Source organism: Myotis brandtii, unplaced genomic scaffold (assembly GCF_000412655.1).
Source record: "Myotis brandtii unplaced genomic scaffold, ASM41265v1 scaffold825, whole genome shotgun sequence".
Classification (NCBI taxonomy): Eukaryota; Metazoa; Chordata; class Mammalia; order Chiroptera; family Vespertilionidae; genus Myotis; species Myotis brandtii.
The window spans coordinates 2,327,387-2,344,494 of NW_005371349.1; the positions used below are offsets into that span (position 1 = coordinate 2,327,387).

Here is a 17,108-nt window from a genome sequence, read left to right on the forward strand (position 1 = left end):
GGGGGGGGGGGGAGCGGCAGTTAGAAGCAGCCAGAGCAAGGGTTGGCCTTCTTGGACCTTCCCAGGGTGCTCCGGCGGAGGGGAAAGTGAGCAGGGCAGAGAGCAAGGCTGGCCGAGCTGGACGGACCAGGAAACATTCCTTTGTGTGTCATTTAAACAGACAACCTTGCCACAGGGTGGCCAGGCATCCAGACACCTGCCACTCGGGACACAAGCTTCCCTGTTTCCTCCTCGCAAAGCTGACACTCCAGCTCCCAGGGGAAGCAGGCGGGCGTGTTTGTGACTGATAAGTACAGTCCTTGATGGCGCAGGGCCCCCAGGGCTTCTGGCTCAGCGCCTGTTACTCTGTTAGGGGGGGTTGTAGCCACCTTGCCCCGGGGCATTGTCTTATTGGAGAAAGAGCTAGAACGAATAATAACCTGAATGTGAGGGAGGTCTGTGTGGCCAGCAGGGCAGAGGTGCCCCTGTGTGCCGCGGGGAGCCGCCCCATGACACCCCTTTTTGTCTCGGCTCCGTCGGGCAGTGGGAAGTAGACACTGGTCCCTCCCTCCCCCACCTTACCCGCTGCCTCTAACACAGCCCAGCGTCTTGTCTCTTCTGCCCTTCGCTGTAGGACCTGTAGTCTCCCCAGCCACCAGCCAGGCCAAAGCCCACACTTGGGCCGATCCTTGGCGCCCCACCCCAGTCCCCACCCCGTAGCCTTAGCCATAGGCCGAGTTTCTAAGTAGACACTGCCTTGTTTGCTTTGGGGAGGCATCTGGAGGGCCAGGGGGAGACTTTAACCCTGGCTGAGGCCAGGGAAGCAGGAGTCAGCCTCCCGGGCAGGGCCACTCTCCATGCTGCCTGGAGGACGGGCTTGGGCACAGTGTTACCTGGTGCAGCAGCGGGCCAGGCACTAGGGCTCCCCTCTTCCCCGCCTCCGCCCCCAACCCCAGTCCCACCGCCCTCACCTTCTCCCCACCTGGCCCGGGTTGGGAGGCTGGCCCTCTCACTCCTGGGGCAGCATTTAGGGAGATTCGGGGGCCCCGGGAGGAGCTCATGAGCAGAGCCCCGGGCTGAGGACACCTGGTGGGCAGCAGGCCAAGCCCCCACGAGAGGGGGCAGCGGCGGCTCCAGTCTGGCACACAGATAGGCAGAGCTGCGTGGGTCCTGCCACATGGCGGGGTGGACCTTGCCCTGAGCCTCCTGGGCTGGGGAGAGCAGGCCAGGGAGGCGCTGCCTTGGTCCTGGGAAAGGGAGGCTCAGTGGGCAGGCAACATTCCTCTCCCAAGCCCGGCAGCCAAATCCCTCGTGTAAGCCCCTGAATGGAAAAAGCTTAAACTAATTTGCAGAGCAAGCAGGCACCCTGGCCCCTCAGCCTGCTCAGCAAGCAGGCAGGAAGCCACCCTCCAGGAGGCTGCAGCCTCGCGCGTCCCCCGTGCTGGGAGACTGTAAGCAGGGAGAGCCCAGGTTGGAACTGGAGGCCATCCGCAGACTGTGACCAAGTGTGTCCCTCATGGTAAATTGTGGCCCTCCATCCATGGGGCGGGGGACCTTGCTGCTCCATTCCCTTCATCCCCACCCCCTCTGAGCTGTGGCCACTCACCTGGGATCAGGTGCTGGAGCTGCGGGTGCCGCCGCAGGTGCTGGGGAGCCAGGCAGCCCCGGCCTCTTCTCCGGGGGCCTGTCCTCGGCCTCCCGCCACCTCACCTCGCTTGTCACACGCCTGTTGGGTGACCCAGTGCTGCTCCCTGGATGCCTCTTCTCCTGCGAGCCAGCGAGCCGCTCTGCCGGTGCTGACAGCCAGCTGCTATCTGGGCTTCAGCTTTTTTGTTGTTGGTCGTCCAGGAGATCCAAGTGTCAAATTACACGGGGCAGCCACTGAGGGGGGAGCCGGGCCACAGGCGGGGAGTCCTGCTGAGAACTGGCCCTGCCCCGGAGGTCCCAGGAATGGGCCCGGCTCTGGGCTCTGTCTCTTGCTTGTTCCTCCTCTTCCTCTCCCTCCTGGTGGGTGTGTGCTAAGCCACGTGGGCTGGGCTTGGGCCGGGAGCTGATGAAAGAGGAGGGTTCTCAGTTCCCCAGCGGAGATGACCCCAGGGAGGTTCCCGCTGAGGTGTGGAGTGGGCAGGGAGGGAGGGAGGCCCGCAGCACGCCCAGCTCCCGGCTCCTGCCCTACCCTGAGGAGGGCCTTTGGCTCTCATCCCCCACCACCCCAACCTGCAACCTCAGGCAACTCCCTGGCTGGTCCCTCACTCTGGCCTCTCTAGGGAAAGAGTAAATAGTGGGGGGAGGTGCCAGACCACCCAAGAAGCCAGCCCCCCAACCCCCAGGAATTCTGGGGAAGAGCTCAGGAGTCCCAGTGACCTGGGAGTGGCCCGTGCTTGGCCTGCTGGCTGGGGGTGTGCCTCATGTGCCTCGGGCCTGGAGGAAAGGGGACCCTGCCGGTCTCCTGGCCAAAGAGCGTGTGCTAGGCCGTCGCTGCACTCCGGGCCCGGCTGTCAGGGCAGGCTCCAGAGCCCAGGCTGGGCCCTTTGACATTTGGCTGGTTGTGCCACCCAGTCGACCAGACTGTGCCTGGAACAGGACAGGAGCCCACCCCAGCCTGCATCTTCAAGCCGTCAATGGAGCCCTTTGAGTGTGAGCACAAAACCCCAGTGAGTCAGGGCTTGGGGGAGGGGAGGGGTAAAGAAGCCAACCTTGTGGCCACACCACTTGGATGCCAGAGCCTCCCAGAGGCCGCCGGACAGGCAGCCACTGTGCCGAGGTACACGCATTACACATTGGTTTTCGGAGTGGCGCCGACAGCGCCCTCTGGTGGCCGTCTTGGCCTGCTTGCCGTCTCCAGCCATTCAGCGTGCATCCTCCACTCAGCTGAAGGCAGCCAGACCGGCTTCCCAGGGGCTGGGAAACAGTCAGCTCTTGTTCCTGAAGCCTCTCCTCAGGGTCTCAGCTGTTAAAGGGTTTCTCGCACCAGCTGCTCTTGTCCCTGGGACGTGGCACCTGGTCAGCTCTGCCTGCACACACACACACACTCCAGCTGGACTGGCCATTTGTAAGGGACTTAATGGAGCTGTGAGGCTCCTATGAGATGAGTCTGCGATGCTTAACACAGTGCCGGACACGTAGCAATTCTCGGCCCGAGCTTAGGGACTGCCTGGGCCCTCACCCCTGTGTCTGCCATGTTGCCTGCTCCAGGTGCCGCCATGCTGCCATTGCCAAGTACTTTGGGGATGCACCCCCCGCCTGCACCAGAGGCTGCGACCACTGCCAGAACCCCGCGGCCGTGCGGAAGCAGCTGGACACCTTGGAGCGCAGCAGCAGCTGGAGCAAGACCTGCATCGGGCCCTCCCAGGACAATGGCTTCGACCCTGAGCTGTATGAGGGCGGCCGCAGGGGCTACGGGGGCTTCAGCAGGTGAGGGGCCATGAAGCCGGGGCCCCCACCCACTGGAAACGGTCTGGCATTCTCTCCCTGGTGCCATGGCCAGACCATCCTCCTGCACCAGGGGCCATGCTGGGGCTGCCAGGGCCTCGGGCATTGCTGCCCCTCCCGAGGGGGGAGGGAGGGCAAAGGCCAGGCCAGGGCTGCTCATGCCCAGCCTGTCCCCTAGGTATGACGAAGGTTCTGGAGGCAGCGGGGACGAGGGCAGAGATGAGGCCCACAAGCGGGAATGGAACCTCTTCTACCAGAAGCAGATGAGTCTGCGCAAGGTGAAGGGGGTGGGGCCTCTGTGGGGTCCCCTCAGCACCCCCTTCGCCGCTGCTGACCTGGGTGCTATCCTGCAGCGGGCGGGATGCCTCACAAGCCTTTCCTGTCACCTTCCAGGGCAAAGACCCCAAGACAGAAGAATTTGTACCCCCAGGTCAGTATGGGGTCTGTGGGCCGTTTCCAGGGTGTGGGTGGAGGATGCCTCCTTGGGGGGCTGGGGACTCCAGAGAGTAGAAGGCAGAGTGAGAGCCTCCCCCCTCCCCCCAGATGAGGACTGTCCCCTGAAAGAGGCTTCCAGCAGGAAGATCCCCAGGCTCACTGTGAAGGTAAGAGGTAGCGGCTCCTCACACCTGCCCCCCAGCCTCAGGCTTGTGTGACCGACTTCTCCCGACTTCTCCCCTCCCTCCGCAGGCCCGGGAGCACTGCCTGGGGCTGCTGGAGGAGGCTCTGAGCAGTAACTGCCGGGCTGCAGGTGCCACTCAGGGGTGAGTGTCCCAGGTCACCGGGGCAGGGAGGGTTCTCCACGTCCTGTTCCCTGGAACTCTGGGTCCCCAGCCTGTTTGGGAGCTCCCTCCCCTGGTTGTGGCCCATCCTACTCCCAGGGGTCACAGCTCCCTACAGCCCCACCACCGGGCAGGCTCGGTCACCCCGAGGGGCTGCAGGTTGCCCAGGGTGTCCAGGTTGGCATCCCTGCCTCAAGGCCATTCCCACCAGGCCCAGAGCCATGTCCAGGGTCCCCCAGGAGAACCACCCGGAGCTCAGCAGGCAGAGGGCTCGGGCCTCCTGACACCTCCACTCCCGCCCCCAGACCTGACCTGCAGGCCAAGGCTGTGGAGCTAGAACATGAGATGTTCCGAAATGCCAAGGCTGCCAACCTGTACAAGGCCAGCGTGCTGAAGAAGGTGGGCGGGGGCGGGGATGGGCGGAGCTTGCTCAGGGTCGGGGTGGGAGAGGCGGCCCCTCCACACTCCCAGGCTGGCTGCCACCCTCTGGCCCAGGCAGCCCCGAATCCACTCCTTACCAAGCAGCCACTCATTTGGGGAGAGCCCACTTCCCCCCCTTTGCCAGCTGGAGGCACTTCTAGCCAAGCCCCTGAGGACTGGACCTTGTCTGGTGTCCAGTTGCCTACGGTCACGGGCCGCAGAAGCCCGCCATGGGAGCCTGGGTGGGGGCTGCTGGGAGCCTGTGGGTGCCTAGCATGCCTGCCCAGCCACCATCCTGCTCCAGGTGGCCGAGATCCACAGAACCTCCAAGGATGGGCAGCTCTACCACCCGGCAGGCGGTGCCAAGAGCTGCAGTGCCCAGGCCGAGCCCACCGAGCACGACATCCTGCCGGCCTCCCAGGTGTACTCGGTGAGTGGGCCTGGGAACGGCCCACTTCCCTCTCCTCAGCTACGGCACAGCCCTGCCTCCCCTGCCTCCCCTACCATCGCAGTCCTGGCGCTGGGGGGCCCCAGGCAGGCCCTCGAGCTTGTCTGCTCCGCCGCCTGTGTCTCCAGCCCCACAGCCTGACCCCGGGGTTTGGTGCTGGTGTTTCCCTCCCCGTCCCTTCAGATCTCCACGAACGCTACCTGGACCAGCCTTGGCGTGCCCTCGAGGGGCCTGCTGGTCAGCACCCTCTCTCCTCCTCACAGCTCAAACCCAAGCGGGTGGGAGCCGGTTTCCCCAAAGGCTCCATCCCATTCCAGACGGCCTCACAGCTGATGGAGGAGATGAGGGCTGGGGGGCAGGCCCCACGGCCTGAGCAGAGAGGCGAGCAGGAGCCCCCCAGCCAGCCCCGTGGCCTCCAGGATGAGGAAAGCAGTGAGCCTGTCCCCGGGCTCAGAGAGGCCCCTGGAAGCAGTGCTCATTGTGGGGGGCCCTCCCCTGAGAAGGCAAAGGGCCCCTCGGGGGGCAGTCCCGCGGCCAAGGCCCGGGCCAACAAGAAGCAGCAGCTCCTGGCCTCTGCGGCCCTCAAGGACTCTCAGAACATCGCCCGCTTCTTCTGCCAAAGGGCCAAGAGCCCGCCTGCCCTGGCTTCAGCCCCAGGGGTGGAAGGTGCCAGCCCTTCCTGTGCCGGGGTGCGGGGACCCCTGGCTGTGGCCCCAGAGACATGCACCGGGGAGGAGGATGGAGCCCTGGGGCGTTCGGCTGCCCGCCCCCAAACGGAGTGCACCAGGGAGGGGCCAAGGTAAGGGCAGGGCAGTCCCGCAACCCTCTGGAATCCCTTTCGCTCTCGGGCCTCTGTGACCCACTTCCTGCCGTGGGCTCTGCTGGGCTGCCCGGCCGAGGGCACAGCTGGTACCTGGAGCCCTGACGCCTGCTCTCTCCTCGCCAGTGCCTGCCCACTGCGAGACCCGGGGCCCCCTGAAGGCCAGTTCACCCCCCCAGAGGGGACACCGAGGGGCAAGCGGCCCAGGCCCCAGCAGGTACTGCCAGGCCCCGGCCGGAGGGAGCCAGCACGTGCTGTGGCCAGTCTTCCAGAAGAAGGGGAGGGGCCAGTGACAGGGAGCCCAAGGCTGACCCTCACTGTGGCCCTGCTCAGGAGAACCCGGAGAGCCAGGCGCGGAAGAGGCCTCACCCCTCAGCCGGTGCCTCCGTTTTAGCCGAGGCCAACGACAACATCTTGGCCAGTGGTCAGAGCACCATAAGCCGCACGGCCCAGGGCTCCTGCCAGCTCCCAGCCCCGGGCACCTCCCTGAAGGTGGCTGCGAACATAGTGGTCAAGTGCCTGACCCCTTTCTACAAAGAGGGCAAGTTTGCCTCCAAGGTAGGCTAGTCTGCCCTCCCCGGGGCCTTGGGGACGGTGCAGGGAGGGCAGGGCAGGGGAGCCACCGGGAAGCAGGCGAGCCCGGCCCGCTGCCCTCTCCCTTGGCCTGCCTTGCCCTGTGGTCGTGGCTGTGGTTGCTGGGCCAGAGCCGGGGTCTGAGCCCTCCGCTCCCACCCTCCACCTGCAGGACCTGTTTAAAGCCTTCGCCCGCCACCTCTCCCACTCGCTGGCTCAGGAGCCCTCTCCTGGGAGGAGCGGTGAGTGCCTGGGTCACCCCGCCAGGCAGCACTGGGGGCCCTGGGGGACCTGCAGGGAGGCGACCGGCCCTCACACTCCCCCACCCCGACTCTCTAGTGAAGGAAGAGGCCCAGCACCTCATCCGGCAGTTCTTCCGGGGCCGGGCCCGGTGCGAGAGTGAAGCTGACTGGCACGGCCTGTGTGACCCACAGAGATGACCGACTGCTGCCCAGCGGGCCAGTGTCCCGCCCCCCGACTACTGTGGGCCAGCGGGGCCTGACTCAGGAATGGGAAGGCGGACAGGCCTGCGGCCGCAGGGCATCTCTTTCCTCAGGGGCTTCTCTTCTCAGGATCCTCCCCCCTTCCAACCACACCTTGCTGTGGAGATGCCCCCGGACACCTCCCAAATCAAGGTCAGAGGCCAGAGGTCAGCCCAGCTTCCTATGTACTTGCCAGGCCTGAGGTCCTCTCTCTCCTGGCCTCATGGAGCCCCACCTTAGAAGGACCTGGGTGGGGTGGCTGCCGCCAGGGGAACAGGAAGAAGAAACGGTCCCTCCACCTCTTGTACCTGAGTTGTAAGCTGGGGGAGGCCACCTGTGCAAGGCGCGGGGCTCCGGGTGCAGAGCTGTGGGAAGAGGCAGCGGCCGGCCCTGCCTCTCGGCTCCTGCTCGGGAAGGCGAGGCTGGGCCGAGGCGCCTCCCGGAGGAATAAAGTCTGTTCTGACACATGCACGCGCACAGGTTTTCTCTCGGAACTTTATTTCCTCGGCAGCTGCTGCTCCCAGGTCTGGGCTCGTGCTGATCCTGAGCCGGGGCCAGGCGGGCATCTCCCCCAGACAGGTATCTCCCCAGACGGGCAACATCAGCTCCCCAGCTGCGTTCCCACAGCCCCCACACGTCCCCCGAAGGAGTCCTTCCCAGTTGATGTCACTGTAGCAGCCCCTGCCTTATGACCTCCATGTGGGCCAGCCGGGCTGTGCTGGGCAGGTTCCAGAATAGCCAAGCCACAAAGTCCAACCAAAGTGACCTGACAGCACCCAAGGGAGACCATCGGGTGAGACTGGGTCCAGGGAGGTGCCCTTCCTCCTCTCCTGCCCTCCACCTCTCCTCTCGGGTGAGGCCGGCCACTAAACGGAAGTGTCGCTGCTGTTGAGCAGGAAGGCGATGGTGTACTGCAGCTCCCGGGCCTGCGGGGCACAGGCCTGTGAGGACAGGCTCCCAGCCAGCCCGCCTCTGCCCCGCCCACATGACGCCTGGGCAGTGGGCATCGGCTGGGCCCAGGCTCCGGGCATGCCAGCCCTGGGTGAGGCACTCGCCAGCCTCCCAGGGTGGTCAGAGGCCCTGGCCGCTTACCTGCGGCAGCTCGAACCAGATGGTCTGGGGGCTGTCAGCGGAGCCGTAGTTGAGTTCCAGGGCAGGGGGCCTGCCTGCCTCCAGGGGGCTCAGCAGGTGGAGCTGCTGCAGGTCCCTCAGGGCGATGGAGCAGCACAGTGTCTGGGGGCAGCAGGGACAGGGCTTGACCCTCTCACGGGGGTACGTGTGGGCGGTGGGAGGGGAATGGCCCAGGGTGCCCAGCCCACCTGGGAGCTGGGGTCCATGAGGATGAGGTGCTGGCGGTTCAGCCCCAGGAGGCTGGGTCTGGGCAGCGTCAGGTCACTCGCTCGCAGCACCACGTAGACAGTGTAACCGAAGAGGGGCAGCTGGCTGGCCGCCTCTGGGGGTGGAGGGGTGACACGGAAGATGGGAGTTCTGGGGCCTGGGGACCTGCCCTACTGGCCCCCAGGTGAGGTGAGAGGGACAGGGAAGGTGGAGCAGCTTTCTCAGCCCTCCACCCTCACCCCTTCCCTCCAGGGCCTCTACCTCCTTCCTCCTCCCCAGCTGCCCCCGGGCCCCAGACCCACCGATGAAGCCGATCTGAGCTTCCTGGGCGCTGCATCCTTGCAGCTGCCTCAGCTCCTGGTCCATCAGGCTCTGGATGGCGGCCACGTTCACCTGACCTTGCAGCAGCCTCGGCAAGTAAGCCAGCAGGTCTTGCCTAGGACACAGCGGTGGGTCAAGGCTGGGCATCCAGCCAGCGCGCAGTGGGTGAGACCGAAGATCCAGACACACCAGTGAGGTGGCCCTGCCCTCGAGCTTGGGTGGGGTGGACAGGGGCCCCCACTGCTCCAGCCCCATCTGGTTAGGGCCAAGGAGAGTCAAGTCAGGTGGCCCTGACCTTGGATTGTGGGCTGAGAGGCCCTTGGGGTGGATGCTGAGGCTGACCTCAGCACCAGGAGGGACGAGAGAAGTGACAGGAGGTGTGGGGGGCGTGCACACTCACTCTGAGGGGGGGGCCTCTTGGGTCCTGCTGACAAGCTGGAGGGCAGCCAGCCGGGCAACTTGGGCATCTGCCTGGGCGCCGACCAACAGCTTCCCCTGCAGGTAGTCTCGCTGCACCTGAGGGCAGAGCACAGTGAGGGGCAGCTGTGCCCTACAGCCCCCGACAGTCCTGCCCCCGTCCCTGCTCCTGGCAGGAGGGGAGGGAGGCCCGGAGGCCCCGCCCAGGCAGTGGGCAGCAGGCTGACCTGGCTGTAGTGGGTGCTGATGTAGGTGGGGTTATCGAAGTGCAGGCGGGTCTCCCAGCCGAGCCGCCGGCTGTGCAGGCTGGTCTCCCGGTCCACCAGCACGTTGTTGATGTACTCCTGGGGCCGCAGGGGCCGCACCAGCTCACCTGCACGGGGAGCTCGGTTCACCGCCCTCCCTGCTGCCCAGGCCCCGCCCCGCCCCGCCCCTGCCAGCCCCAGTGTAGGAACTGCCTGGCGCAAAGGTGGACCCAGCAGGGGAGCCGCCCTGAGGGCAGCCTGGCGTCCTTCCCCCACGACTCGCCTTCGCCTTGGATGAGGAACAGGGCAAATTCCTGGACCTCCTCGGGCTCCGTGACGCCCATCTTCCCACACAGCTCCTCCAGCACCTCTGCTGCCACCTGGGTGTGCAGACAGGCCATGATGGGGGCCGGGGCCAGGACTGATGCCACAGCCCCGCCCCTCCCCAGCCCGTCTCGGGTGGCCCCAGCTCACGGTGAAAGTCCCGATGTTGGTCTTGTAGCCCACGCCTCCGGGCAGGTGAACCAGGAGCAGGCGGAGCATTTTCCCTTTCTGCCAAGGCACGTGGCAGGTCAGTCCACCCCAGACAAAGGCCCTGGCTCCCCCCAACCCCCTGAGGGAGACCCAGAATGCCCGCCGCCTGCACCCCCAGTACCAGGAACGCCTTCATTTCACCCGGGGGCGGCAGCCGCCGGCGCCCCCCGTATTTGACCGTCTGCTGGAGGTGCTTCTGGCTGCTGTGGGCCAGCTCTGCAGAGAGGACCAGGCTGTGGTCAGCGGCATCTTCAAACCCCTCCCCACGCTGCCGAGACCCCGCCTGGGAGCCCCTCCCACAGGCACCTTGACTCCTGCCTGCGTCCTGCAGAAACTGGGTCACGTAGGGCATCAGCGTGGTGGACGGCGGCAGGAAGCCGGTGAGGAGGCTGAGGAAGCTCCAGCCTCGAGCACAGAATTCCCTGCGGGGCAGAGAGCCTGGGCTCGGGCTGCCGGACCACGCAGCGGGCTGCCCGCCACCCACCCCAGCACCCCAACACTCACAGCCGGGGGTGTCCCGTGACCTGCTTGATGGCCTGGCAGTAAATCTCATCCCTGAGGTTCTCTTTCTCCCGGCACAGCTACGGGCACAGAAAGGGCCGGTGGGCGGGGGAGGGGCAGCCGGGGGGCGGGCAGAATGCAGTGGAGTGAGGGGTGGCGTGGGAGCTGATGGCTAGAGGCTGGGGGCCAAGTGGGGTGACGGCCCAGTCGGTGGTCATCTCTCTGTCATCTCACTCGGTTTAATGGTGTCTGCACAACCGGTCATTCTAAGTCACGGTCTCCACCTGCTTCCGGCCGTGCTTGGCCTGTCCTCCGCCTTCCCTGGTCCCTCTTAGTTACCTCCTTGACCTCTAAGGGCCTCTGTACTCCTCCCTGATGCTCTTAGCTGCTTCCATCTGCTGATGACCTGGTGCCTGCCTCCAGCTCACACTTCTCCCTTGAACCCCAGCCCTCCCCTTGGAAGTCTGGGACTTCAGACCTCACATGTCCGAAATTCCTCCAGCAGCCCAGGCCCGCTCCTCCCCCAGGCGTAGCAAACAGCCGGGGCCTGTGGCATCCCTGGCCCCTCTCTCACACCCACCCCACATGCAATTCCTGGAACCCGGTGCTCGGCGTCTCCTGCTCTCTGCTGCCACCTCTCTGCCCCCGCCGGCACCGCCTCTCACCTGGCATCACTGCAATCACCTTTGTCCTTAGGCCCCCAGAATAGCCACAGCTAGAGCGACCCCAGCAAACACAAGCCACATCCCTCCTCTAACTCCTCCCGTGGGTTTCTCTCTCTTGAAAAAAAAAATCAAAGTTCTGACAATGGGCTGCAAGGCCTGCCGTGACCTGGACCCACTGTCTGTCCCGGGGCCGCCTCCTCCCCTCTCCCCTCGTCCATGGGCTCCAGCCACGCTGGCCTTGCTGGTGCTGAGGCTCACCCTCTCGTGAGCATGTCACCCCGGCCCCTCCCTCTGTCCACATGCACTGCCCCGGTGCACACAGGCCTCACTCCGTCTGCTCCAGTGTCAGCCTCTGCACTGGCTCAGCCCCCTCCCCTGCCTTCCCCACGGCTGCACCTGTCTCCTCCTACTAGGTCGTAAGCTCTGCGGGGACGTAGCCTGCGTGGCTCACTGCCACACCCCCGGCATATAGTAGGTGCTCAATAAACACTTGTGGATGATTCGAGTGAATAGTGACCAAGGGAAGGGGGTCCCGTTCAGGCCCAGGCAGGACAGGACTTCATCCTCAGGCTCCCGGTGTCTCCCCCAGGTCCCCGCGCACACAGCCCTCGCTTACCTTCAGCAGCTCATAGAGGAGCTCTATCTCGTCCTTGCCCCGGGGCTTCGGCTGGTCCCCCATAAACTGCATCAGAACTACAGGCAGCACGAGAAGCGTGGGGAGCTGGGCGGGAGCCTGGGCCTGGCCCACGCGTCCCCACACAGGGCTTTCCCCCGCCATCTGATGCCTTGCTCTCAAAACGTGTGTGAGCCAGGTAGGGCGGCAGACCCAGCTTTACCGATGGGGAAACAAGGCTCAGAAATTCTGTGGGTGCCCGCAGCCCCACACGGTGCACCGCCACTGCCTTCCGGCCCAGAATCTACACAACCCACAACGTCTTGGGCAGGAGTAGAAGTGGGCGAAGGCCGCCGGGGAATAGGAACCACCCCTGAGCTGCCCTGAAGTGGCAAACTCCCGGGAGAAGGCGGCCGGGTGCCTAGGTCCAAGGCACCACAGGCATGGGGCCCAGGCTGGCCACTCACCCTGGAAGCTCTCCACAGCCCGCCTGCTCGTGTCCTCATCACTGAGGCTGATGAGCGACTCCTGGATGGGGACCTGCAGGCAAAGAGGCTGGGCTGTGGGTCTGGGGCCTGTGGGACCCAGGGGGCAGGTCCACTGGCCCGACGCCCCCTCCTGCCCCCCTACCTTGGTGTACTGCACCAGGCTGGCCATGGCCTTCTGAGCATCTCCGCCTGCCTGGGCCAGCCTGAGGGGCAGAGAGAGCACAGCCCTGCTTGCTCGGCCCTTCCGCCCCTTCCCAGGCTGTGGCCTGGTGGCCCCGAGCAGGGAGCCCACTTCCCAGAAGCTGAGGACAGACGGGTAGGGTGGGCCAGGGCGGGCTAGGGCACTCACAAGGTCTGGGGCTTCCGGAAGTATTTCAGGGCAAAGTCCTGCATGGTGTAGTTGTGGGAGACAATGGACAGAGAGGCAGGGACCTCGGAGAAGGGCAGGCCGCTGGCCTCCGAGTTGTCACCGTGTGCCCGGCTCGAGGGTCTGGCGGGGCCCTGGGAGCACAGGTGACCTGGTGTCACCCTGAGACCTGGCCGGTCAGGAGACCCTGCCCCAGCTCTGCCCAGCCAGCCCAGAGGAGCAGGGGAGCAGCTGCAGTGAGCACACCACCAGTCAGGAGAGTCAAGAGCTTTTTATTGAGCGTCTTCTAGGGCAGCACCGAACTAAGCACCACCAGGGACACACGAGGGGCAGACAGCACAGCCCCGCCCGCGGGGAGCTCACAGTCCCGCTGCGGAGGTGAGGCAGGCGCTGGGAGAGGGTGGAGAGGGTGGCAGGCAAGCCTCACTGTTCCTTCCTCAACTCCTACTTCCTCACCTCCAACCCCCTCTCCCGCGGAGCCGGGCCTGGCTCTCCGCACAGCAGCGAGAAGGAAAAGTCCGGGGCAGCAGCCGGCTGCACCACGTCCACAGGAAAGAGTCCGGAGCGGCCGCCGGCAGAGCCAAACTGCCAGCCTGGAGGGCACGCAGGGACAGCGTCTTACCCACCTGCCCCTCTGTCCTCAGAGTCCTCTCCCCAACCCGCCCCCGCCCCCTGTGCCACCCTCCCTCGCCAGCGCCCTGCTGGCCCCTGGAGAGACCTGGCTCCAGATCAATGGCCGGCAGCAGCTTGATGAGGTCCCCGCGGTGGAAGCTGAGGAGGCTGCGGTCATCAGTGATGTAGCTTCGCAAGGCGACGACATAGCCAGAGTCCTGCAGGCAGGAGGGTGGGAGGGTGAGCGGGCGAGGGAGTGGCCAGCCTGCCGGTGACCCCTGTCCTGCCGCCCTACCTGCTCGCCCTCCACTGGCCCATTCCCACCTCAGCACCCCAAAGTTCCAGGGGCCCAGCCCCAACCCAGGAAGCTTGGAGGAGCTTGGCTGACAGCCCCGAGACAGGCAACCCAGACATGGCACCCTGGAGCGTAAGTGGAGGCCCTGCCCGGCCCCTCTTGGCCCCTCTCGCCCGCACTTGCCTTCTGGAGCTCACTCAGGAAGAGCTCGACCATGGCCTTGATGGCACCTGCCCCGGCCGAGTGCAGCACCAACTGCTCGCTCTTCAATGTCAGCTCCAGGGTGGAGCCCCCCCGGCACTCCACGCCCAGCACCTCAGCAAAGCTGTGCACAGGGTAGGGGCATGAGCTGGGGGCGACCTCGCCACCTCCAGCCCCCTACCGGCCCAGCCCCACCTGTAGGAGCAGAGAGTCTTCAGCTGGTGGAGGCCGACGCCGGGACCTCGGGCCAGCTTGAGCAGTCTCAGCCCCCGGTGCGACACGCCCAGCAGCTGCACGTTGCTGCCACTCTCGCCCTGCCCAGAAGGGGGTCACAGAAAGGCTGCTGGGTCCCCTCCACCACCCAGGATGCCTTTATGTTTCCTCTGGGGCCCACCCCACCCGCTACTCCCATCCCTGCTGCAGAAGGCCTTGGCTGTGTGCCGGGGTCCACTGGGTGCTGTCACCCCCAGCCCTACCCCCACCTCACTCACCGAGACAGGGAAGATGCGGGAGAAGTAATTGGCCCAGTTGTCCCGAGCGGCCACCACAATGCGCTTCTTGACACTGTCCTCAGTGGTGCCGAGTGAGTCCAGGCCCACCTCCAGGTCGCCTGCGGGCAGGGACGGCCCCAGCCTGTCCTGAGGCTCCCCACAGCGAACCCCAGCGTCTGCTCTCTCCCTCCACGCAGGCCCGGCCCCCAGCACCCCAGCTCCCTGACTCCAGGGTCCCTGGACCATACCCAGCAGGTCTTTCATTTTGCACCGCTCGTCCTGGGAGATCCGGGTGCAGGACTCGGAAAAGGTGTCCCTCAGGATCTGGGGGCAGAGCCAGGTGGTCACCACCCAGGCCCGAGGCCAGAGCCCCCCATGAAAGCATCACACAGAGGAGAAGCTGGAGGGCCCGAGGGCGGAGACGGAGCAGGAGAAACATGGGCTTCCAAGTCCAGGGCCCCACCACCCCGAGCTCTGCCTGCCTCCCCGAGTGCTGGCTGCTCCTCGGTCAGCGGAAGTAAGCCTCCCTGAAGCAGCAGAACTTGGGGGAGGCTGGAGATCGGGGACAGACACGGTCCTGGGAGCATCCAGAGGCGGCCAAGGAACAAGCACCAGGAGCACCTACTGTGTGCGGGAGCCTGTTGGGCACTGTGTACACTACCCTTAATCCTCGTGGCCAATAATGGTCCCTACTCACAGGGGTGTGAGGGCTTCAGAGAGGAGGCGGGGCTGGAACCGCACAAGTGCCCCCCAGGTGCTGGCTGTTACCCTGCCCTCCCGTGGGCAGGAACGCCCAGGTGTGGGTGCGCTCTCACCTGCTCACAGAGGAGCCCCAGGTTGTAGGGGTGGCTGAAGTTCTCTCGGGGGTAGAAGACCTGGAGGAGGGCATGGAGAGCGAGGGTGGGCATGGCGTCCTGCGCAGCCCCTTCCCGCTCCCCTCCACCCCACCCCCCCCACCCCCGTCTCTGCCTTCCAGGCCAGACAGAAAATCCCCCGAGGTGGTCGTGGGGCGGCAGCTCCCCGTGTTTCTGTGTGGGGAGCAGATACTGGGGTTCCCCAGCGGGTTCCCGCACAGCCTGCCACCCCCTCCCCAGCCCTCATGCCCACCTCCTTGCGTAGGAACAGCCTCCAGGGCGCACTGGTGTAGGAGAAGCACACGCTGCCGGTGGGCACGAGTAGCTGGGTGCTCACCCCCTGATCTCCCATGGACCCCAGAGAGCCTGGCAGAGGAGGTGCCCGGAGCACCGGGTGAGGAGCGGCCAGAGCCAGAATGACGGGCTCAGGGCGAGAAGACCCTCGCAGCCCCAGCCCCTGGGCCACGCCCCTAGTCCCATGTCAGGCCTCAGACTCTCCCCGGGGTCCTTGACCACGTCAGCAGGGCCATTACATTTCTGACAGAGCTGTCAGCTCTGCGTGAGGACATCACCCTGTGTGTGCCAGTCCCTCGGTGCCAGACAGGTCCCAGGGGTACCGGGCCCTGCCCTGGGCGGGAACGCGGAAGCTGGGGCTCCAAAGTCCAGAAGCCAGAGCAGCTGACCTCAGCCATGAGCACCCCCAGGCTGTTGGGAATCCTGCCCCCTCCACCCCTCTCCGCCAAGGAAGCCCGCCGCATGGGGTCGTGGGGTTCCTTACCGCGGGGCTCAGCTGAAGGGGTCCCCAGGTCCCCGGGTGGAGGCAGTGGGGGCGGGGGTGGAGGTGGGGATGCCTGGGCAGTGGGTGGCTTCTGGCCAAACAGCTCCTGAAGGGGCCCCTGCTTCTCCCGGATGGAGTTGGAGGTGCGGATCCGCGGTGCGGCCTTGGGTCGAGGGGCCACGGCTGGCGGGGGACCCTTCTCTGGGCCGGGGGACAGCGCCTGTGGGGGCGCAGAGAGCGCACACAACACAAGCTGTGTCTAGGGAGAAGGCCAGTGGACCCCCGAGAGCCTCGGGCTCCGGAGCAGAGCAGCCGCGCCCAGGATGGGACGGGACGGGCCTCACCGAGGGGGGCGATTGGGCACCGCTGATCCCCAGCTTGGCCAGAGCCTCGTCCTTAGGGTTGTTTCTCTTCAGGAAATTTTGGGGGGGCCTCCTGAGAGAAGGAAAAGGTCAGGAGCCCGCAGGTTTCTCCCTGCGGAGTGGGCAGCGCTGGCAGGCCCCGGGCCCACCTGGATGGCTGCACCGGCACGGGCACGGGGCCTGGGCGGCTCTGGTACATGCGGATGATGTTACGGATCTCCCTGCTGGGCAGCTTCGGGGGTTCTGGGCTGGGCAGCTTCGGGGGTTCTGGGCTGGGCACTGCATCTCTGCCCTGCGCCTGCCTGGGACCAGGCTTCGCCTCCTGGGCCAGCTCAGCCTCCGCCTTCCGCACAGCTTTGGCCGCACCTGGTGTCAGTGGCTTCTTCACTCCCCGGGCGGGAGGAGGAGATGGCACTGCGGAGGAGGAAACATGTGAGACCCTGTGCAAAACCGCGGAGACAGGGGCGCGCCCCCCCCCCCACTCCCCATCTCCCTGCCACCTGCACTGGGTTCCTCCTCTTCCTGCTCCTCCCCTCGGGGGATCTGCACCTTGGCCGGAGGCTTCGCCATCTTCACCTTGATCTGCTGCTGCCCTGTAAGTGCCCAGATGGCCCTGTCACCCTCCACCTGGCCAGCCCATCCGTGCCCCTGGACAGGCCACATCAGACTCGGGATCGAGTGCACCCGCTGTCCCCTGGCCAGGCTGGGCCTGCCACCCCAGGTCCCCTCACCTATCTTCTGGAAATAGTTCCGTTTCTGCTGGAAGCTCCTCAGCCTCTCCTCCTCGTCCTGTGAGGTCTCCTGCGGGGTCTCCTGAGAGGTTTCCTGTGGGGTCTCCTGGCAGGAAGGGGAAGTGAGGGAACAGCCCTGCCAGCCAAGCTGCCCCTCTCACAGTGAACCCCCTCGAATCCCTGGGACTGGGGCCCGACGGCATCCTTTCTGCATCTTCCCACTCCCCTGCCCTGTCTTTCATCCCTGCAGCCCTGGAGCCGGCTGCCCCATCCGGGATTGCCCTCTGCGGTCTCCACTCCTCGCCCTCAGGCAGACACCCACCAGCTCTGGCTCCGGCTCCGGCTCCGGCTCCTCCCGGGGG

General features: G+C 65.9%; 3 protein-coding genes across 7 annotated transcripts in view; 1 reads left to right on the forward strand and 2 right to left on the reverse strand.

Moving 5' to 3' along the window:
* The window catches only part of SMIM5 (small integral membrane protein 5), a 6,865-nt gene extending 4,588 nt beyond the window's left edge, over nt 1–2,277 (reverse strand). The window contains exon 1 of one of the 2 annotated variants that reach the window (XM_005884268.2): nt 1,586–2,277. The gene's annotated coding sequence lies outside the window, so the exon portion shown is untranslated. The remainder of the gene's footprint in view (nt 1–1,585) is intronic. The other variant, XM_005884267.2, reaches the window with a different exon arrangement.
* The window catches only part of RECQL5 (RecQ helicase-like 5), a 27,726-nt gene extending 20,316 nt beyond the window's left edge, over nt 1–7,410 (forward strand). Inside the window, exons 9-20 of one of the 4 annotated variants that reach the window (XM_005884275.2) lie at nt 3,175–3,393; nt 3,590–3,689; nt 3,805–3,841; nt 3,955–4,013; nt 4,099–4,172; nt 4,496–4,589; nt 4,915–5,040; nt 5,322–5,857; nt 6,005–6,095; nt 6,212–6,436; nt 6,624–6,693; nt 6,791–7,410. In XM_005884275.2, coding sequence (XP_005884337.1) covers nt 3,175–3,393; nt 3,590–3,689; nt 3,805–3,841; nt 3,955–4,013; nt 4,099–4,172; nt 4,496–4,589; nt 4,915–5,040; nt 5,322–5,857; nt 6,005–6,095; nt 6,212–6,436; nt 6,624–6,693; nt 6,791–6,891 — 1,732 coding nt within the window. In that variant the 3' untranslated portion in view covers nt 6,892–7,410. Of the gene's footprint in view, nt 1–3,174; nt 3,394–3,589; nt 3,690–3,804; nt 3,842–3,954; nt 4,014–4,098; nt 4,173–4,495; nt 4,590–4,914; nt 5,041–5,241; nt 5,858–6,004; nt 6,096–6,211; nt 6,437–6,623; nt 6,694–6,790 lie in introns of those variants that run through there. The other 3 variants (XR_314607.2, XR_001360209.1, XM_005884276.2) reach the window with 3 other exon arrangements.
* A 93-nt stretch (nt 7,411–7,503) lies between these two features.
* LOC102260694 (unconventional myosin-XVB-like) overlaps nt 7,504–17,108 on the reverse strand; it is a 33,514-nt gene continuing 23,909 nt past the window's right edge. The window contains exons 39-67 of the mRNA XM_014531748.1: nt 17,069–17,098; nt 16,747–16,852; nt 16,516–16,608; nt 16,165–16,429; nt 15,998–16,088; nt 15,654–15,873; nt 15,129–15,241; nt 14,837–14,896; nt 14,270–14,345; nt 14,022–14,140; nt 13,726–13,844; nt 13,513–13,654; nt 13,141–13,252; nt 12,879–13,015; nt 12,405–12,556; nt 12,198–12,258; nt 12,035–12,107; nt 11,571–11,647; nt 10,293–10,369; nt 10,095–10,210; nt 9,910–10,004; nt 9,729–9,806; nt 9,538–9,634; nt 9,237–9,382; nt 8,993–9,108; nt 8,574–8,707; nt 8,253–8,386; nt 8,026–8,166; nt 7,504–7,859 (exon numbers count right to left, since the gene is read on the reverse strand). Coding sequence (XP_014387234.1) covers nt 7,800–7,859; nt 8,026–8,166; nt 8,253–8,386; nt 8,574–8,707; nt 8,993–9,108; nt 9,237–9,382; nt 9,538–9,634; nt 9,729–9,806; nt 9,910–10,004; nt 10,095–10,210; nt 10,293–10,369; nt 11,571–11,647; nt 12,035–12,107; nt 12,198–12,258; nt 12,405–12,556; nt 12,879–13,015; nt 13,141–13,252; nt 13,513–13,654; nt 13,726–13,844; nt 14,022–14,140; nt 14,270–14,345; nt 14,837–14,896; nt 15,129–15,241; nt 15,654–15,873; nt 15,998–16,088; nt 16,165–16,429; nt 16,516–16,608; nt 16,747–16,852; nt 17,069–17,098 — 3,240 coding nt within the window. The 3' untranslated portion in view covers nt 7,504–7,799. The remainder of the gene's footprint in view (nt 7,860–8,025; nt 8,167–8,252; nt 8,387–8,573; nt 8,708–8,992; nt 9,109–9,236; nt 9,383–9,537; nt 9,635–9,728; nt 9,807–9,909; nt 10,005–10,094; nt 10,211–10,292; nt 10,370–11,570; nt 11,648–12,034; nt 12,108–12,197; nt 12,259–12,404; nt 12,557–12,878; nt 13,016–13,140; nt 13,253–13,512; nt 13,655–13,725; nt 13,845–14,021; nt 14,141–14,269; nt 14,346–14,836; nt 14,897–15,128; nt 15,242–15,653; nt 15,874–15,997; nt 16,089–16,164; nt 16,430–16,515; nt 16,609–16,746; nt 16,853–17,068; nt 17,099–17,108) is intronic.